A 16,918-nucleotide genomic window follows, 5' to 3' on the forward strand; every position below is an offset into this window, starting at 1 on the left:
AGCTGAACTTTTCCAGTTAGAAAACATCCACTCGTCATTACTTTATTTGGATTTGGCTGTGATTGAACTTGGATTTGCCGCCTGTGTTTTTGGTGTTGTTAGGACAAATACCTGGGAAGACAGTCTGAGTCTGTCCAGCTCTTCTAGACTGACCAGATTCAGGGCTTCTTAGGTTTTATTTTTTTCTTTCGACCATGGCTATTAGTCACGGCAAAGAGCAGGGGGATAGGAGAATGTTAGTCCCGGGACAGCTCACATATACGATTGATTTCATTATCTCTTCCTCTGCCGGGTCCTGGTGGATATAAACAGCACTTTATCCAAGAAAGGGTCTTTCTTTGGTGACATGGAGGAATGTGGAAGCTGATGATTTGGTTATCAACATCTCTGCTGAATTTGTAAAAATAATATAGTCAGTTATGGTCCCATTAGGATGTGTATTTCTTTAAACAATGTGTTCTTATGTTCCATTGTGCCTCTTGGGCCATAACTGAGAGAGAGATTATTACTGGAGATTTAAAACTCACTGGAATCTGAAACCAAGGGATAAATGCCAATTATTTCAGCATCATTATCATCATGATGACTACTTATTGGCTAATCCCATGGTTCCCAAATTGTGTGCTAAGGTGCCCCAGGGCACCGCTGTGAACTCGCAGGGGTGCTGTTAGATATTTTAATTTTTTGAGGGAAGCAGCGCTTCATTATTATTATCCATTCCTTTGGATGATGTTGTATCTTTGCAAAGCTGGGCTTCTTTGCAGTTGCTGTGATAAAAAGCAAGCACTGCACAAAAATCAGTGTGGGACAGGAGCACAGGTGGTGATGGCCAATCTGATTCTCAGGTCTGAGATGTTTTACAGTCCCCAGCAGGCACTAAGTTTGTTCGGGCCTACCTACTTAATTAGTGGAACTTTAGATATTTCTTTTGGCCTGGGGATGCTGTGGGAAAATTATCGAGACACGAAAGGCACCGAGAGCTGAGAAAGTTTGGGAACCTCTTGTCCAATGATGGCCATACTAGGTCTTCTTCAGAAAGTTGGCTGTGTGATTCTCTGGAAAAATTGCAAAGGAACTACTCTCAGACCCTAATGTGAATGCCATGGGATTGGGCAGGGGGGCATGGTGGGCAGAGGAGGGAGGGGGTAGATTGGACTAATTACTCAGGAGGTGAAAACTAGCTACCTGTGGGGCTCATAGATGGTTTTTGTTTGTTTGTTTCATTCTCTCTCTATGTGTTTGTGTGTGTGTGTGTGTGTGTGTGTGTGTGTGTGTGAATGCCTTTTGGTGGACTATCTCCCCAATTTACAATAGCCCCACCATCACCTGTCCCACCTCATTCTTTCAGGTTACCTACCTGGCCCAGAAAAGCACTGAGTTTGTTACCCCTTGTGAGAGGAGACAAAGCCACAAAGCTGACTGATATGCTGGGTGATCTTAGCCCAGATCACATATTTAACCCCTGCCGGGTTCATCCCAGCCCCCTCCTCGCTCCATCTCTGAGCCTCTGTTTCTTTAGCTGGACAATGAGGGAGAAAGAGGACAGTAGCCCCCGTGCTAAGGGCTGGTGTTCAGAGATGAAGGGCCAGCTCGGCCCTGCAGGAACATACGGGGTAGTGAGCGAGACGAACGTGTGACCCGCCAATGACAGTACAAAGTGATGGGTTGTGTGTGGGTCCCGGGGCACCGCGGAGGGTTACTAGCTCCAGGCTTCGGTGAGAGACGTGGCCGAATGGGACCAGCGGCCATGAGCTTGAGTTGAGCACTGACACATGAACAGGGAGTGAGCCAGCGGGAAGCGAGTGTGGAAGGGCGGTGCCGACAGGAAGGGCAAAGATCCCAAGTCATGGGAGAGCAGGATGGGGGTTGAGAGACTTGGGACGGGTGTGGCTGAGAAGTTCAGTCTTGAGTCAAGGGGTCCTGAGGGGAAGACTAGGCAGGGGAGCCCCCGTTCTCAGGTCAGCCCTGGGGACCAGTCCCCCTGGAACAGCATGGAGGGGGGACGTGGCACCAGTGAGGAGGTGAAGGGAATGGGAGGCCGGCTTGGAGAGGAGAGAAACGCAGGAGGACAGACTCGGGTGCGTAGGTGGATGTGGGGGCGGGAGGGGAGGAGTGGGGGACGACTCCTGGCTTCTGGTTTGTGGCTGAGAGGACGATGGTGCCAGAACTGAGCCACTAGGTAGGGGCCTGTTTGGAAGCAGAGGAAGACAGGGTGAGACTGTCACCCGACTTAAGCCAGCCGCTTGTATAATCACCTTATCTTTAGCAGACGCTGAGTCCTTTAGGGCAGAGACTGTGTCTTGCCCATCTTTGTACCCCCTTAATTCCTTCCTAATGGAAAGCCTGGCACACAGTAAGTTCTCAATTAAAATGAGTAAATTGAAGAAGGGAAAGCCCCTTTAAAACCAAAACCAATGGTTCACCTACACAATTAGAAGTTGTTAGACAACCGAATTATCTGGAAGGCCCCCCAAATGTATGCTGTATATCCAAGGTTCTATGGGATGTTGGAAATAAAAAAGATCCTGAAGCCTCGGTACAGTAGCAGAGCATCTGTGACCCAATGTCTTCAACTCTGGACCCACAGCCACCTGGGCGGGACAGCACAGGCCCTGTAATTGTTCTGGCTCTTCTCTGACCACCGTTGAGCCCTCTTAGTGCACTGCCCCTCTCTTTGAGATCCACAGAGCCTTAGAAGCATGCAGCTATTCTTCTGGCTGGTTGTGAAACGTCAGGATGGGCACATTGCGTCCTCTTGAAATGTCAAGCTCATTGAAGATTTTGAAAAAAATCTTTTGTGTTTGTTTCAAACCCAATATGATTAGATTATGGAGCACATGTAAAATGTGTATGTATCTTGAAGATAGGACATAAGTTACCAAAGAAATTGTTTCGAGGTGCAGGCCATTGTGGACTCATCAGTGGGAAGGTTTGAGAATCATGGTGTGAGATGATGGCAAGGCCACCTCTGGGCTTGCTGCTAACTGCGGGTCACCGTGGCTTTCTCTGCTCAGGTTACGGGATCTCTCCTTGAGGAGACAACTCGGAAGTGGGCTCAGTACAAAGAGAAGTGTCTGAGAGACTTACTCAAGGAAACTTCTGGTAAGTACATGTATCAGTTATCTATGGCTGTATAACAAATAGCCCCAAAGCTTAGTGGCTTAAAACAGTAATAACAATGATTTATTATCTCTCACAGTTTCTGTGGGTCAGGAATTCAGACAGAGCACACTGAAGATGGCTTGTGTCTGCTCTACAATGTCTGGAGTTTAGCTGGAAGACTCAAAAGCCAGGGGTTGGATTCATCTGAAGCCTGGTTCACGCCCATGTGTGCTGGTTGATGCTGGGAATCAAGCTGGGGCTGTTGGCCGGAACACTTCCATGTGGTCTCTCCATATGGCCTGGGCTTCCTCACAGCGTGGTGGCTGGGTTGCAAGGACAAGCATGACCAGAGGCCACGTTGCCTTTTGTGACCTTGCCTTGGAAGTCACTTCTGCCATGTTCAGTTGGGTCAGACAGTTAGAAAGGCTACCTGCCTCCATTGTAAAAGAGCATGCGAGATGGGATATATATGTGTGTGGCCATCTTTGATAAAAGCCATCTGTCACAGCACACTGACCACCTAATCACATGATGTGAGCCCCTGTTGTAGATTAACCCAGGAATCTACTGTGTGTTGAGGGGGGGTGTCCTTCGGTCTCCCATGGTGTTAACACTTCTCTTATCCCGGTCTACATTAGGTTTAGAGCATTCTAGCTAATATGTTAATAGTTTGGTCAGCCCACAGCCTCTTCTGCCTACATGCTGACTCTTTGGATACATCCAGATTCTATTTTTTTTTTTTTTTTTTTTAAGAAAAGAAAGGAATAAGGAGCCTTGGCCCACTGCCTCTGAGACTGGGGACTGTGGATGAAAGTTGCCTCCTCCTTGTTCTCCTGGCTTCTTTCAGATCATTTCATTCAGGGACCCGGAGGTTGACGGGACACTATAAACTCGCTCTGCCTTTTCCTGACCTGAAGGCAGTCCCAGCCTCCAAGCTATGCCCTCCTCCCTCTAAATAGCCCTTCAGCCAGGTGGGCGGCCACCGAGGCTTGATTCGTTACAGGAACCACTCCCGCCTAGAGGAATATTGCTTTCTGAGGTCAAAGTAGGGCAGGTTCTCCTGATCAGGTGCCGCGCTTTGGGCAGCTCAGCCAGGTGAGCGCCCACACGCTGGGAGCTGACACTTGGCAACCAGGTCCATAGGGTGCCCCGAGCCAGCCCGGAACCCAGCAGATCTGCGCTTGCAGGGTCCCGATACCAGCAGCCTGGCTCTTCACCCTGAGTGACCCCCAAGTTCTAGCTTAATAGGGAGCCAATGGTAGGAAATGATGCTTGGTAACCAGGAGTGAGGAGCTTGCAATACGGATGTTTGGGGACCAGCCTGAAGCCCCTCATTTGACTCTGGGGGCCCATAAGGGTGGGGCTAATGTCTGTAGCATCTCATTGCCAAGTGCCAGGGTGTAAATCATACCCTGAGCTTGAGGTGCCCAAATATTTCATAATGATCACTGGATTAATCTTCAAACAGAGAAGTCTGACCAGGTAGTGCTTGCGTCAGGTACACACGACCAAGAACCTGGATCCTGCAAATCCCCTTATATCCACTGGTCATCTTGCACATTTCACATTAAGGGTGTTCCAGGATCTAACTGGTGAAGGTTTGACAATTATTTAGTTAATTATGGGACAGAAGATGCTGGCTGAACATCCAAATGTCCTCCTGACCCTGAGTTTCTGTGAGAGTTCAGCTCATGTAAAGTAAACCAAAATCAGTGTGACGTGCACATTGACATAAAAGGCTGGACCACCGCCAGGGGTCAAGTTGGGTAGACAGAGCCGCAGTGTGGGGCTGCATGAAGCATTCCTGTCCTCTCCACGTGGCTCCTCGTCCTCGACCCGTCTGGAGAGTGCGACGCCCCCCTGCTGGTCCCTGTGCAGCCTACACCAGCTTCTGATGCCAGGGAGGTGGGTTCTGGGCTCCATCAGTTTATCTTGTCCTCTTCTTTCTGCAGGCACAGTTTGTAACGGGACCTTTGATCAGTACGTGTGCTGGCCCCATTCCCCTGCAGGAAATGTCTCTGTTCCCTGCCCTTCATACTTACCTTGGTGGCGCAAAGGTAATACGTCTTATTTTACCAATTTCTAACACTTCCTTTATGGCTGGTCCCTCCTGGGCAGACCAGCCAAGGGGCAGTTAGGGGAAGGCTCGAACCAGGTTCTTTTCTCCAGCCCTCTTCTCCCACGAAAGGTCTCCTTCTAAGCTGTCAGTAACACATCTTCCTTTTCCTCTCTGCTTCTTCTCTTGTCTTCCTGCAAGTCTTCTGTGCCTGGAGGTTCTGTTTATATCAGAGCCCTCTTTTCTTTGAAGAGCTGAGAGTCCAAGTCTGGCTACCACAGACTTTGCTGCAGTGAGAGTAAGACTTATCACCGTCACGGAGAGGAGAAGGAGATGCGGAGCAAGGCTGGGATGCTGACATCCGGGCAGTTCTTGCTTCTCGGATGGAGAGGAAGGCCATGAAGACGACCCTTGCAATAGCATTGGGACGAATTGGTGCTTTTCAGCCCCATGGGACTTGGATGGGGAATTTTACCCTTAGCTTGCCCTGAAGTTACCATTACTTAGAACCCACCTCCACCTGCCCCAGCAGCCCAGCCTCCTGGTTGTGTGATTCTGGACGGGTGGGGAGTGAAACAATTCAAATCTAAGAACAGACCGCTATTCTCAAGGAACATCAGTGATTACAAAGTTCCAGGCCAAACAAAATGAGAATGGGTTTCTTTCTTTCTTTTTTTTTTTTTTTTTTTGGCCACACCGCGCGGCTTGCAGGATCTTAGTTCCCCAACCAGGGATCAAACCCAGGCCCTCGGCAGTGAGAGCATGGAGTCCTAACCACTGGACCTCCAGGGAATTCCCGAGAATGGGTTTCTGAGAAGGGGAGATGGTGATATTTGGTACTTAATTTCAGCCCAAGAAATCATCACATCAGTTAAAATTTGGTTTCAATATTTTGATGCCTCCAGAGCAAAGAGAGAGAATTTCGAAGGAAGATGCATTTCTGCATGGGAGCAGTAGTGACATGTTCTATGGAACTGTCATCTGGGGAAATTCAGTGGGAATCAGCCCAGAAGGCCTGAGGATGTGAAGCTGAAGGGAAGATACTAGAGAGTTTGCTGGACCAGCGGGGTCAGTTCAGTGGGGGAGGAAAGAGCTTGCTGAAGTCAGGAGCCCTGAGGGAGGGCTTTATACTCTGAGACTTTGGGAAAGTTCCCAGAGCCCTCTAAGCTGTGGTTTCCTTGTAAAGTGAAGTGAATAACAGCCGATTCTTAAGGGCATTTTGAGGCATGAATGGGAAGGCACACATTGGGTCCACCACACAGTAGGTGCCTCGTAAGTGGGAGCTGAGGCCGAGCCCCACCAAGGTCACACCCCTTGGATTCCTTCAGGGCTTTAAGGACCCGAAAGTCTGCGACTCCTTGAGGGCACATGGAACAGATCAGCATCGCCCAGCCCTACCGTCTACCTGTTCCTTCCCAAGAGCTAAAAACACAGGTCGATTCCACTTTAAGAGAAAAAGTGATCAAAAATCCAAACTTACAAAGAAGTTGAGTTAAAGGCCTTTTAAAAAAAAATTGGGTTCTGGGCCCCTGAAATGTACTCAAGGGAGCGTGAGTCCCAAAAGGTAGGAAGTGACTCTTCCCCTCGACATCGTGTGCATCAAATTTTTAGAATCCAAATGGGGTGCCTGATGTCAAAGGAGGACGTGGCACGAGTGGAGGGATTTGGAGAAGAAAGGATGGAGCAGAGTTCTTGCGGATAAGATTAGAGGAAGGAGCATTAGAATATGAGAAGGGAGAGAATATACAGGCACAGAAGACTGACCACGAGGCTGGGGCCTGATCGCGAAGCAAACTGTGCTTTATGCTACAGGCTTTAAACCCCTCTCCGTAGAGAAAGATTATGTGGAGCCAGTGAAGGTGTTAAGGCATGAGAAGGACATCGTAGGGTTTGTGGTTTGGGGAGATGACGCTGGTAGCCTGTGGTTGATGAACTGAGGGATGGAGGGGGATCGGAGAGGCGAGTTTGGAAGCTCCTGCAGTGGTCCAGAAAAAGAGAGGATGAGGATGTGGATACAGGTAGAGGCAAGAGGTTGGGAAGAAGAAGAAAGAGTAAAGAAAAATATTGGAGGTAGGATAGTCAAGACTTGTCATCAGAAGCAGGAATTGAGGGACAGAGAGGGGTAAGGCGCTGCCCAAGGCCACAGAGCTCATAGGTGGCAGAGCTGGCTCGGTCCAGCGCCCTCTCTTCTTCATGGCACACGGCCTCTTGGGCATCAGGAAGCCCCAGGTCTGCGTCTCCCAGCTGGGCCACACCTTGGAGGGCTGTCACATCTCTGAGTCACGAGGGACCGTTCCAGCTCCGGGGACTTTGGGTAAACACAGCGGACATTAACGGAACATGGTTTGTTATGAGATGTAGAGGCTTCCGTGTTTTTCTTTCCATCCTAAATAAACAGCAAGGATGCTATGAGCCCCCAGAAGGGGAAGTGAAAATTCCTTTTCCCTGGGATTTTCCACAGCTTTGCGGTGAGGATGAGGGCCTTCCCACGTGCTCGGGGAACGGGCTGCGTGTTCTGACCTTTCCCCCAGAGCTGTGTTTACTTTCAGAGAACTCAGGAAGGGCCTACAGATACTGCCTTTCTCAGGGCACTTGGCAGACGCTGGAGAACTCCACAGATATTTGGCAGGACAACTCCGAATGCGCTGAGGACCACAGCTTCAAACAAAAAGTGAGTCAGCTGGGCTCGGTGAGGACGGGCCCTGCGGCCCAAACCAACCTCTGCCGGGGTCCCTGCAACGGGGGCCACACAAAGAGCCCGCCCCCAGTGCGCCTGCCCCAGACTCACCTGGGAAGGTCCTCCGTCACCCAAAACAGCAACCCGGACGGCAGCCGCAGAATCCCTTCTGCTGCTGGGATGAGATGTGAACCTCTCAGGGAAGGAGCCCCAGCCTCTGTGCTTGCTGTTCCTTCCGCCTGGAACACTTTCCCCGGCTCTTCTGTGGCTTCTCCTTCCCATCAGTCACATTTCAAGCTCAATGTCTCCTTCCAAGTGAAGTCTTCCAAGGCCACCCCGTGGAGAATGGTCTCCATGGTCACTTTCTACCACTCCCCCCAGCCTTTACAGCACCTGTCACTCTCTGACATTCTCTGGCATCTGCCCCCTCCTAGAATGTAGACTTGGTGGTGGCAGGAGGCAGTGTGTCCTGAGGGACACACACCTAGCATCCGGGGTACAAGCTCAAGGCCAAGGGCCTGGCAGCCCGACTTCACGTCCAGAGTCTTTGCTCCCTAGCTGTTTATACCCCACCCTTCACTGCTCTGTGCCTCTGCTTCCCCGTCCATCCCCAGAAGAGTGTATTTATTGCATGTACCGTGTGAGGGTTGAAAGAGTTGATAGACATACAGTTCTCTGGAGAGAGCCTGACCCCTTGTCGCCACGACGTAAGTAAGAGTGCTGGCTCCGTCACCAGGGTCCAGCCTGTTCGCTGGGCAGTAAATCGTCATATCATGTCTGTGGTTCCTTCCCAGTGGGAACTGGCCCATCCTTGGCTCTCTTGTCTATCACATCTTCCCATGAGGCATGAAGAACCTTCCATCAGATCCTCTACCTCCGCAGGGAATTTTTTCTCAACCTCTTTTTAACTTTATTACTTGACTTGAGTTGGCACAAGTCCGTGTTCCCGAGACCACGTGACAGGTCACACCTCTTAAAGGTATTAAAATCATACCTGTGCTTGGGTTGGATCCAGCTTATCTCAAGAATTTGTCTGACTTTTCTCACAACACCAAACTCATGCTCACTGCATGCCGTGAACTGTGCACTTTGTATATATTTCTTATCTTCCCTCCTGGACGAAGCTGCTTGAGGACAATGACAAAGTCAGAGTTATATCAGAATACCTGCCACCCCTGGCCTAGTGCTGCTGCTGGTGCACAAAAGCCTTTGCATACAGTGGGCACTTAGTAAATATTGAATGAATGCTTTCACAGATTCTGAGTCAGTGGGCGTGTGGTGGGGGTCTAGGTGTCAGTACTGGTGGGAAAGCTCCCCAGGTGACTCTGAAGAGACTGGAAACAGAGGTGGTGACAAGGAATTCACCAGCAGGTGTGAGATGCCTGCTGCTTGCTCTGGGCTGAGGTCTGCCGACAGGGACAGCAAAGCAAGATGGGAAAACTGCACTTTCCAAGACAGGAAGTAAAGTTTTCTCTCTTTAGAGCAGTGAGGACACGGGCATTGCCTCCCCCTCTCTGCAAATGGCCATATTTCCAAGAAATCAAATACTTAAAAAAAAAGTTTCTGGCCATGTTTACCTGTGTTTCTAGTAGAGGGTTGAATTTTTGCCCAAAAAAGGCTAGTGTTAGTAAATCTATGCCCTTTGGAGTTTTGGCAAACGAGATATGTTATGTTCTTCCAACTGACAACTCACTGGGGGTCCTTATGCATGTTAACTGGTGCTTTTTTAAGGAGATTGTGTGTGTGTGTCTGTGTGTGTGTGTCTTTCAAAATTGTACACACCATGTCTTTTCCATCTTCACTGTGCATTCATCATGCACTGTGGCCGTAACTTTTGCAGTTTGAAGTGTGACAGCAAGACTAGCACAATTCTCTAAAATTTCACAGGTAGAAGATTGGTTCTTACTGTAGATCTTAGCAACCTCAGCATATGATTTTTTTTTTTCTTTCCTTATTAAGTCGAGAACTTTCATCTTTTCACTTAAAAGAAGCACTTCGTGGCTTCTCTTTGGCACATCCGAATTGCCAGCATCAATACTCTTTGGGGCCATTATTAAGTAAAATAAGGGTCACTTGAACACAAGCACTGCTGTACCAAGACAGTCTAGCTAATAACCAAGAGGGGTACTAAGTGACTAACGGGCAGGATATGCTGGACAGAGGGATGATTCACGGCTCAGGAAGGACAGAGCGGGGCGGTGTGAGATTTCACCACCCTGCTCAGAATGGCGCACAATTTAAAATTCATGAGTTGTTTATTTTTGAAATTTTCCATTTAATATTTTTGGACCGAAGGTTGACAGCAGGTAACTGAAACCACAGAGAGCAAAACTGCAGATAACGGGAAACGACTGTAAAAGAAAAAGTTGATAAATTGGACTTTATCAAAATTAAAAACTTATGCTCTTTTAAAGACACTGTTAAAAAAATAAAAAGGCAAGCCACAAAATGAGAGAAAATACTGGCAAAACATGTATCTGACAGATTTATATCTAGAATATATAAAGAAGATTTACAATTCAAAACTAAGACCAACAATCCAATTTAAAAGGTGGCCGAACATTTGAACAGATACTTTACTAAATAAAATATACAGATGGCAAATATGCACACGGAGTGATTCTCAAATCATTAATCATTAGAGAAGTGCAAATAAAGCCACCATAAGGTACTACTACACACCCATTAGAATGATTAAAATTTAGAAGACTGATTGTAGGAAATGGTAGTAGACCCTCAAACAGCTGGCACTCTGGTGGGAATGTAAATTGATACAACTTATTTAGAAAACAGTTTGGCAGTTTCTTGAGAAGTTAAAACGTACACCATGCTACCGCATCATTCTATTTCTAGATATTTATCTGAGAGAAATGAAAACCCATGTCCACGTAAAAACTTGTACAGAAATTCTCAGAGCAACTTTATATGTGAGAGCCAAACTCTGAAAACAATCCGAATGTCCATCAGTGGGTGAGTGCATAAATAAATTGCGGTGTATTCACAATGGAATACTACTCAGCAATAAAAAAGGAATAAACTATTAAATTTTTAAAAATTTCAGATTTACTCTTTATTGAGGTAATATTGGTCTGCAGCATTATTTAAGTTTCATGTAGACAACATTCTATTGCTACTTCTGTACACCCTACAGTGTGCTCACTACCAAAAATTTACTTTCCATCCACTGCCGTATAGTTGATCCCCTGTACCCTTTTCACCATCCCCCTGCCCCTCCCCCTCTGGTAACCACTACTCTATATATACGTGTTTGTTTTTGTTTGGTTTGATCGTTTATTTTGTTTTTGTTCATTTTTTTATATTTCACGTATGAGTGAAATCATACAGTATTTGTCTTTCTCTGTCTGACTTATTTCACTCACCATAATACCCTCAAGGTTCATCCATGTTTTTGCAAATGGCAAGATTTCATCTTTTTTATGGCCAAGTAGTATTCTTGTATATATTTACCATATCTTCTTTAGCCACTCAACTGTTGCTGGGCACTTTGGGTGTTTCCATATCTTGGCTGTTGTAAGTAATGAACATAAGAGTGTATATATATCTTTTTGAATTAGTGTTTTTGTATTCTTTGTATCAATATCAAGAAGTGGGATAGCTGGATCAAATGGTAGTTCTAGTCTTAATTTTTGGAAGGAATCTCCATACTGTTTTCCATAATGACTGCACCAGTTTGCATTCCCATCAACGGTGTAGGAGGGCTTGCTTTTCTCCACATTCTCACCAACACTTGTTATTTCTTGCCTTTTTGACAATAGCCAAGGAATGAACTATTGGTACATGCTATGACATGGATGAATCTCTAAATAATTATTCTGAGGGAAATAAGCCTAACAAAAAATAGAATATTATAAGATTCCATTTATATAACATTTTAGAAAATGCAAACTACTCTCTAAAGGCAAGGGATAGTGAGAGGGGATGAATTACTAAGGGTCACAAGGAAACTTTCAGGAGGTGATGGAAATGTTCATGATCTTGAATGTGGTGATGAAATCACAGATATATTCATGTCCAAATTCACCACTTTAAATATGTGCAGCTTATTGTACCCCAATTATACTTCAGTAAAGCTGATGAAAGAGTTATGCAGAGAAGTTTAGGCATAACCTAGCAGGTAATACGTATTTACTATGGGTTCTTGTGCAAAAACTTATTCAGAAACATAATCTCGATGGCTATATGCACAGTGGATTGAGTGAGAAGATGGGATCTCCTTTGGAAAATCACACTTAATAACAGAATTGCCAGTAAACTAACCTCTGTTCACAATCAGGGTATCCTGGGACTCAGGGAAAATATTCCAGTGTTTAAGTGGGTCTTTGTTAAAGAGATCATCTATGAAAAGTCACTTTAGGAAGGAGACATCCCGATGGAAACCCGGCCCTGTCTTCCAGAGACAGGGACCCCGATGCTCTAGGGACAGCACGCCTGGGGGCAAAGAACCTGTCCTCATTCCCAAGACGTCCTCTTGTCCTGGGCACAATGCTCCTATGATATTGTGAATCTCAGTGCATCACTGCTGGGCAGTGGGACCAGCCATGGAGGTGAGACCCCCAGTGGGCTCTTCACTCATGAAGGTTCCTCGAACTCTGAGATGTGCCAGAGAGCTGTGGTGTAAACAGGTCTACTAGGGTTCGAGGCATGGAGAGGGGGTTTGGACACCATAGCTGCCTGGCTTGGCGGTCACACCTGCTCTTTCTCTGCGTTCAGGTGGAACACCGCGCCTTGCTGTCGACCTTGCAGCTGTTGTACACCGTGGGGTACTCCCTCTCCATCGTCTCCCTCTTCCTGGCTCTCAGCCTCCTCTTGTTTCTTCGGTGAGTGGAACTTCTGCTGTCGCGTGTTCGGACAGGTGCCCAGGCGCGTGCTCGCTGGCTCCCTTTAGAAGGCAGGAGACTGGGCTGGTTGGTTTCATGTCTCCTCAGAGCTGGAAGGGATCCGAGAGATCCATCCCATCTTGTAGGCAAGGAAAGGGATCTCAGAGGTCCAGCGAAAGACACCGAGTCACCCCAGGTCGCAAAGCACAGCTAGGGCTGGAATCTGGGACTCCTAACCCTGCTTTTGCCTCTTTTGGATTAGATGACCTCTGCCCAGCCCTGGTCTAAATTCCTAGTTACACCCATTACTACCACAGCCCCTTCTCACCACAGCTCTACCAGATGCATTATTTTTATGGACGAGATTAAGAAACTTCCCCAAAACGAATTAGTGAGTGGGAGAGCTGGGGTTTTAATCCAGGGCCCTCGGACTCCAATTAGCCATCAATCATTTGAGCGCTTCCTTGGTGCCAGGCACCGTTCTAAGCACATTACATGCATCAAGTCATTTAAGTCTCTTTCTAATCAGAATTAAGATGAACTCTAATCCTAGGAGATTAGCCTTATTATTACCCCATTTTATAAGTGAGTTGACTGAAATATGGAGAGATGACGTGACTTGCTCACAATCACACAGCTGGCAAGTGATGGAGCCAGGATCACACCGGGCGGTCCAGAGCCTGAGCATTTTCACTCCCTTCTACTGTCTTTCAGAATCCAAAACCTGAATGCATTTTACGAAATCACGTTTTTAGAAGCGACCCGAGTGAGATATTTATAGACCCCCTAGGGAGCCCTCCAAGGCTGTCTCCTGGTCTTGGTCCATTCAGGAACATCACGGAGTGTAATGTGGCAGAATGAGCGTTCGACGCAGATGTGGAGACCTGGATGGGGACCCTGGAGACCTGGATGCTGATTCCAGATCAGCTCCCACCTGGGCTCTGCGAGGCCCAGGGCTGGCCCCACCTGACCCCTCAATCCCATGGTGTTCTTGAGGTCCTAGAGCGGAGAGCAGAGTCATGACCACTTACCCCACTGGGAGAACAATGATTGAACAATAGGAGAGAATTCCTCAGCCTGTGCCCTCTGCTATCTGTGACCTCCTCCACTCGCCTTCCCAAAGTCCCAGAACCAGGCCAGGAGAAAATAACTGCCTGGCCCTGGAGGAAGTAACTTTAGCAGAGCCTGGGTCGACCACGTGTCCATTTTGTCTCCGGCTCTGGGCCCAGTCTACGGAGGAGGATGCATAAATGGTGAAACACAAAGACCCGCTCAAATCTTTTTGGAAACTAAAAAAGTAATAGTAGCTCTAAAGCAAGGCAGGACTGGACGGACATGTGCTGCACAGGGGCATAGGCAGGGCTCTGAGAGCACAGTGATGGAAAAGGTCCTTTCGCTAGAGAGACCGCGGATGCAGTTTTACATCAGCCAGCACAGGAGGCCCCAGCTGGGTGAGGGAGGTCACGAGAGCTGATATTTTCCAGGCACTTAAGTGCCAGGTACTGTGTGAGCACTTTTCACCCATTAACTGGTTGAATCCTCCTGCAGCCCTTTGTGGTGAGTGCCCTTGTTCTTACAGGGAGTAGAGTCTCGGAGAGCCATATATTGACCTCAGAGTTTCTGGGTCTAAATCTCAGCTCTGCCACTTACTGCTCTGGGACTTTGGACTTAATCTTTCTGCCTCAATTCCCCCATTTGTAATGTTGGGAGCTGTAAGGAGTAAGGATACCCGTAAGTACCCACAGACAAATAGCTTGGAACATAGCCTGGCATGTTGAGCATTCTATAGATGATAGCTGTTATTCTCTCCATCTTACACATGAGGAAATGAGGCACAGAGAGAAAAGATCCTTTACGCCAGCTGTCCAGCTCTGGAGACTACACTCTGAACCTGTGCCCTTCAGTGACAGATACACAGGTTTCAGGCACACACCTGTTGGTCTGAGCCATTCTTTTCTGAGGGAAGACACTCGGTTTTCTCCTTGCACAGAAAACTCCACTGCACACGCAACTATATCCACATGAACTTGTTTGCCTCTTTCATCCTGAGAGCCCTGGCTGTGCTGGTGAAAGACGTCATCTTCTACAACTCTTACTCTAAGAGGCCCGACAGTGAGAAAGAGTGGATGTCCTACATGTCAGAGGTATGTCCTTCCTTACCATTGGCCTCGACCTGATGCATCAATACTGGGAACTGCAAGAAGGCGAGGCTGGGGAGAAGAGAGAGATAAAGGGGTGTCAGTCTCTCTGGTTAGAGATGCATCACCTAACTTTAAAAAAAAACTCAACCTCCCAAGAATGGGGCAGGTAAAGGAAATCAGTAGCGGAAAATTTCACTGAGAGGCTGCTGTATACCCAATGGGTGGAAAATTTCTTCACCTGTAGACAAAAGAAATGGACCAGATCAACCTTTTACAATGATTACTGTGTTTTACAGCAGTAAAGCATTTCTACATATGTTGAGATGGTTTTTCCTTTATCCTGTTAATAATGAATGCAGTAACCTGTCAAACTACCTTGCACTCCTGGAAGAAATCCAACTAGGTCCTGATATAGTAATCTCTCTCCCCTCCTGCTGGACTGTTTGCTAACACTGTGTTTTGTTTAGCAGTTCCTCATCTACATTCAGGAGTAATTTTCTTCTCTTGTACGGGCATACCTTGGAGATACTATGGTTTGGTTCCGGACCACTATAGTAAAGCAAATATCTCAATAAGGCAACTCACATGAATTTTTTGGTTTCCCAGTGCATGTAAAAGTTATGCGTACACTATACTATAGTCTGTTAAGTGTGCAATAGCACTGTGTCTAAAAAAATAATGTACATACCTTAATTTAAAAATACTTCATTGCTAAAAAATGCTAACCATCATCTGACAACATGGGGTTGCCACAAACCTTCAGTTTGTAAAAAACACAGTATCTGAGCAGCCCAATAAGGCAAAGTACAATATACGAGGTATGTTTGTACTGCCTTTATCAGGTTTTATCAGGTACTGCCTTTATCAGCATAAAGTTTATGCTGACTTCTCAAGACAAATTATCTCTTTCTCACTTCTCTGGAAGAATTTGTTTAAGATGGGTATTATTTCTTCCTTAAATGTTTGATAGATTACCCTAGTGAAGCCATTTGGGCCCAGAGTTTTCTTTATTGCAAGGCTTTTAATTATGGATTAATTAGGACTATTACGTTGAGATTTTCTGTTTCTTCTGGTGTCAGCTGTAGTAATGTGTTTTTCTAGGAATTTGTCTACTTCATCTAGCTTTTCAAATTTATTGGCATATTGTTTATATTCCCTTAAGATCTTTTTAAGGTCTGTTACATCTATCGTGGTATTCCTTTTTTCGTTCCTGATATTATTTGTACCCTCACTCTCTTTTCTCTCCCCTTGATAATCCTTGCTAAAGTTTCTCAATTTTACTGGACTTTTCAAAGAACAAACTTTTGGCATTGTTGATTCTCTTTATTTTATGTCCTCTATTTCATTGATTTCTGCTATTATCTTTATTATTTCCTCCCACGTACTTTCTTTGGCTTTATTTTGCTGTTCTTTTTCTAACATTTTTGACATATTTAAGGTAAGTGACTTTCAGCCTTTTTCTTTCTTAATAAATGCATTTGAGTTTGTAAATTTCATTCTAGTTGTAAAATTCATCCTAGCTGCATGCCCCAAGTTTTTTGTTTTTTTTTTTTAAATAATGGAGACATTCATTTGGATTTTCCTATAGGATGGTAGTTACTATTAGTAGCTCACACTTATTTTTTTTTAATTAATTAATTTATTTATTTATTTTTGGCTGTGTTGGGTCTTCGTTTCTATGCGTGGGCTTTCTCTAGTTGCGGCAAGCGGGGGCCACTCTTCATCGCGGCGCGTGGGCCTCTCACCATCGCGGCCTCTCTTGTTGCGGAGCACAGGCTCCAGACACGCAGGCTCAGTAGTTGTGGCTCACGGGCCTAGTTGCTCCGCGGCATGTGGGATCTTCCCAGACCAGGGCTTGAACCCGTGTCCCCTGCATTGGCAGGCAGATTCTCAACCACTGCGCCACCAGGGAAGCCCATGCCCCAAGTTTTGATATGCAGTATTCTCCATACATTCAGTTCAGGAATACTTTCTAATTTCTATTATCATTTCTTTTTTGATTCATGAATTATTTAGAAGTCTATGTCCTCATTTCTAGTCGTATGAAGATTTTTAAATTATTGGTACCTTGCTTAATTGAACTGAGAAGACATACCTTTCAGTG

The 16,918-nt window shown here is 46.4% G+C and overlaps 1 protein-coding gene across 3 annotated transcripts in view; it reads left to right on the plus strand.

Moving 5' to 3' along the window:
- Window positions 1-16,918, plus strand: part of GLP2R (glucagon like peptide 2 receptor) — a 53,497-nt gene that overhangs the window by 6,430 nt on the left and 30,149 nt on the right. For 2 of the 3 annotated variants that reach the window (XM_082441399.1, XM_082441398.1), the window contains exons 4-8: window positions 3,015-3,102; window positions 5,055-5,159; window positions 7,690-7,829; window positions 12,567-12,673; window positions 14,664-14,817. In XM_082441399.1, coding sequence (XP_082297525.1) covers window positions 3,015-3,102; window positions 5,055-5,159; window positions 7,690-7,829; window positions 12,567-12,673; window positions 14,664-14,817 — 594 coding nt within the window. Of the gene's footprint in view, window positions 1-3,014; window positions 3,103-3,199; window positions 5,160-7,689; window positions 7,830-12,566; window positions 12,674-14,663; window positions 14,818-16,918 lie in introns of those variants that run through there. The other variant, XM_082441400.1, reaches the window with a different exon arrangement.

This window comes from Balaenoptera physalus (genome assembly GCF_965194825.1).
Source record: "Balaenoptera physalus genome assembly, chromosome: 20".
Taxonomy (NCBI): domain Eukaryota; kingdom Metazoa; phylum Chordata; class Mammalia; order Artiodactyla; family Balaenopteridae; genus Balaenoptera; species Balaenoptera physalus.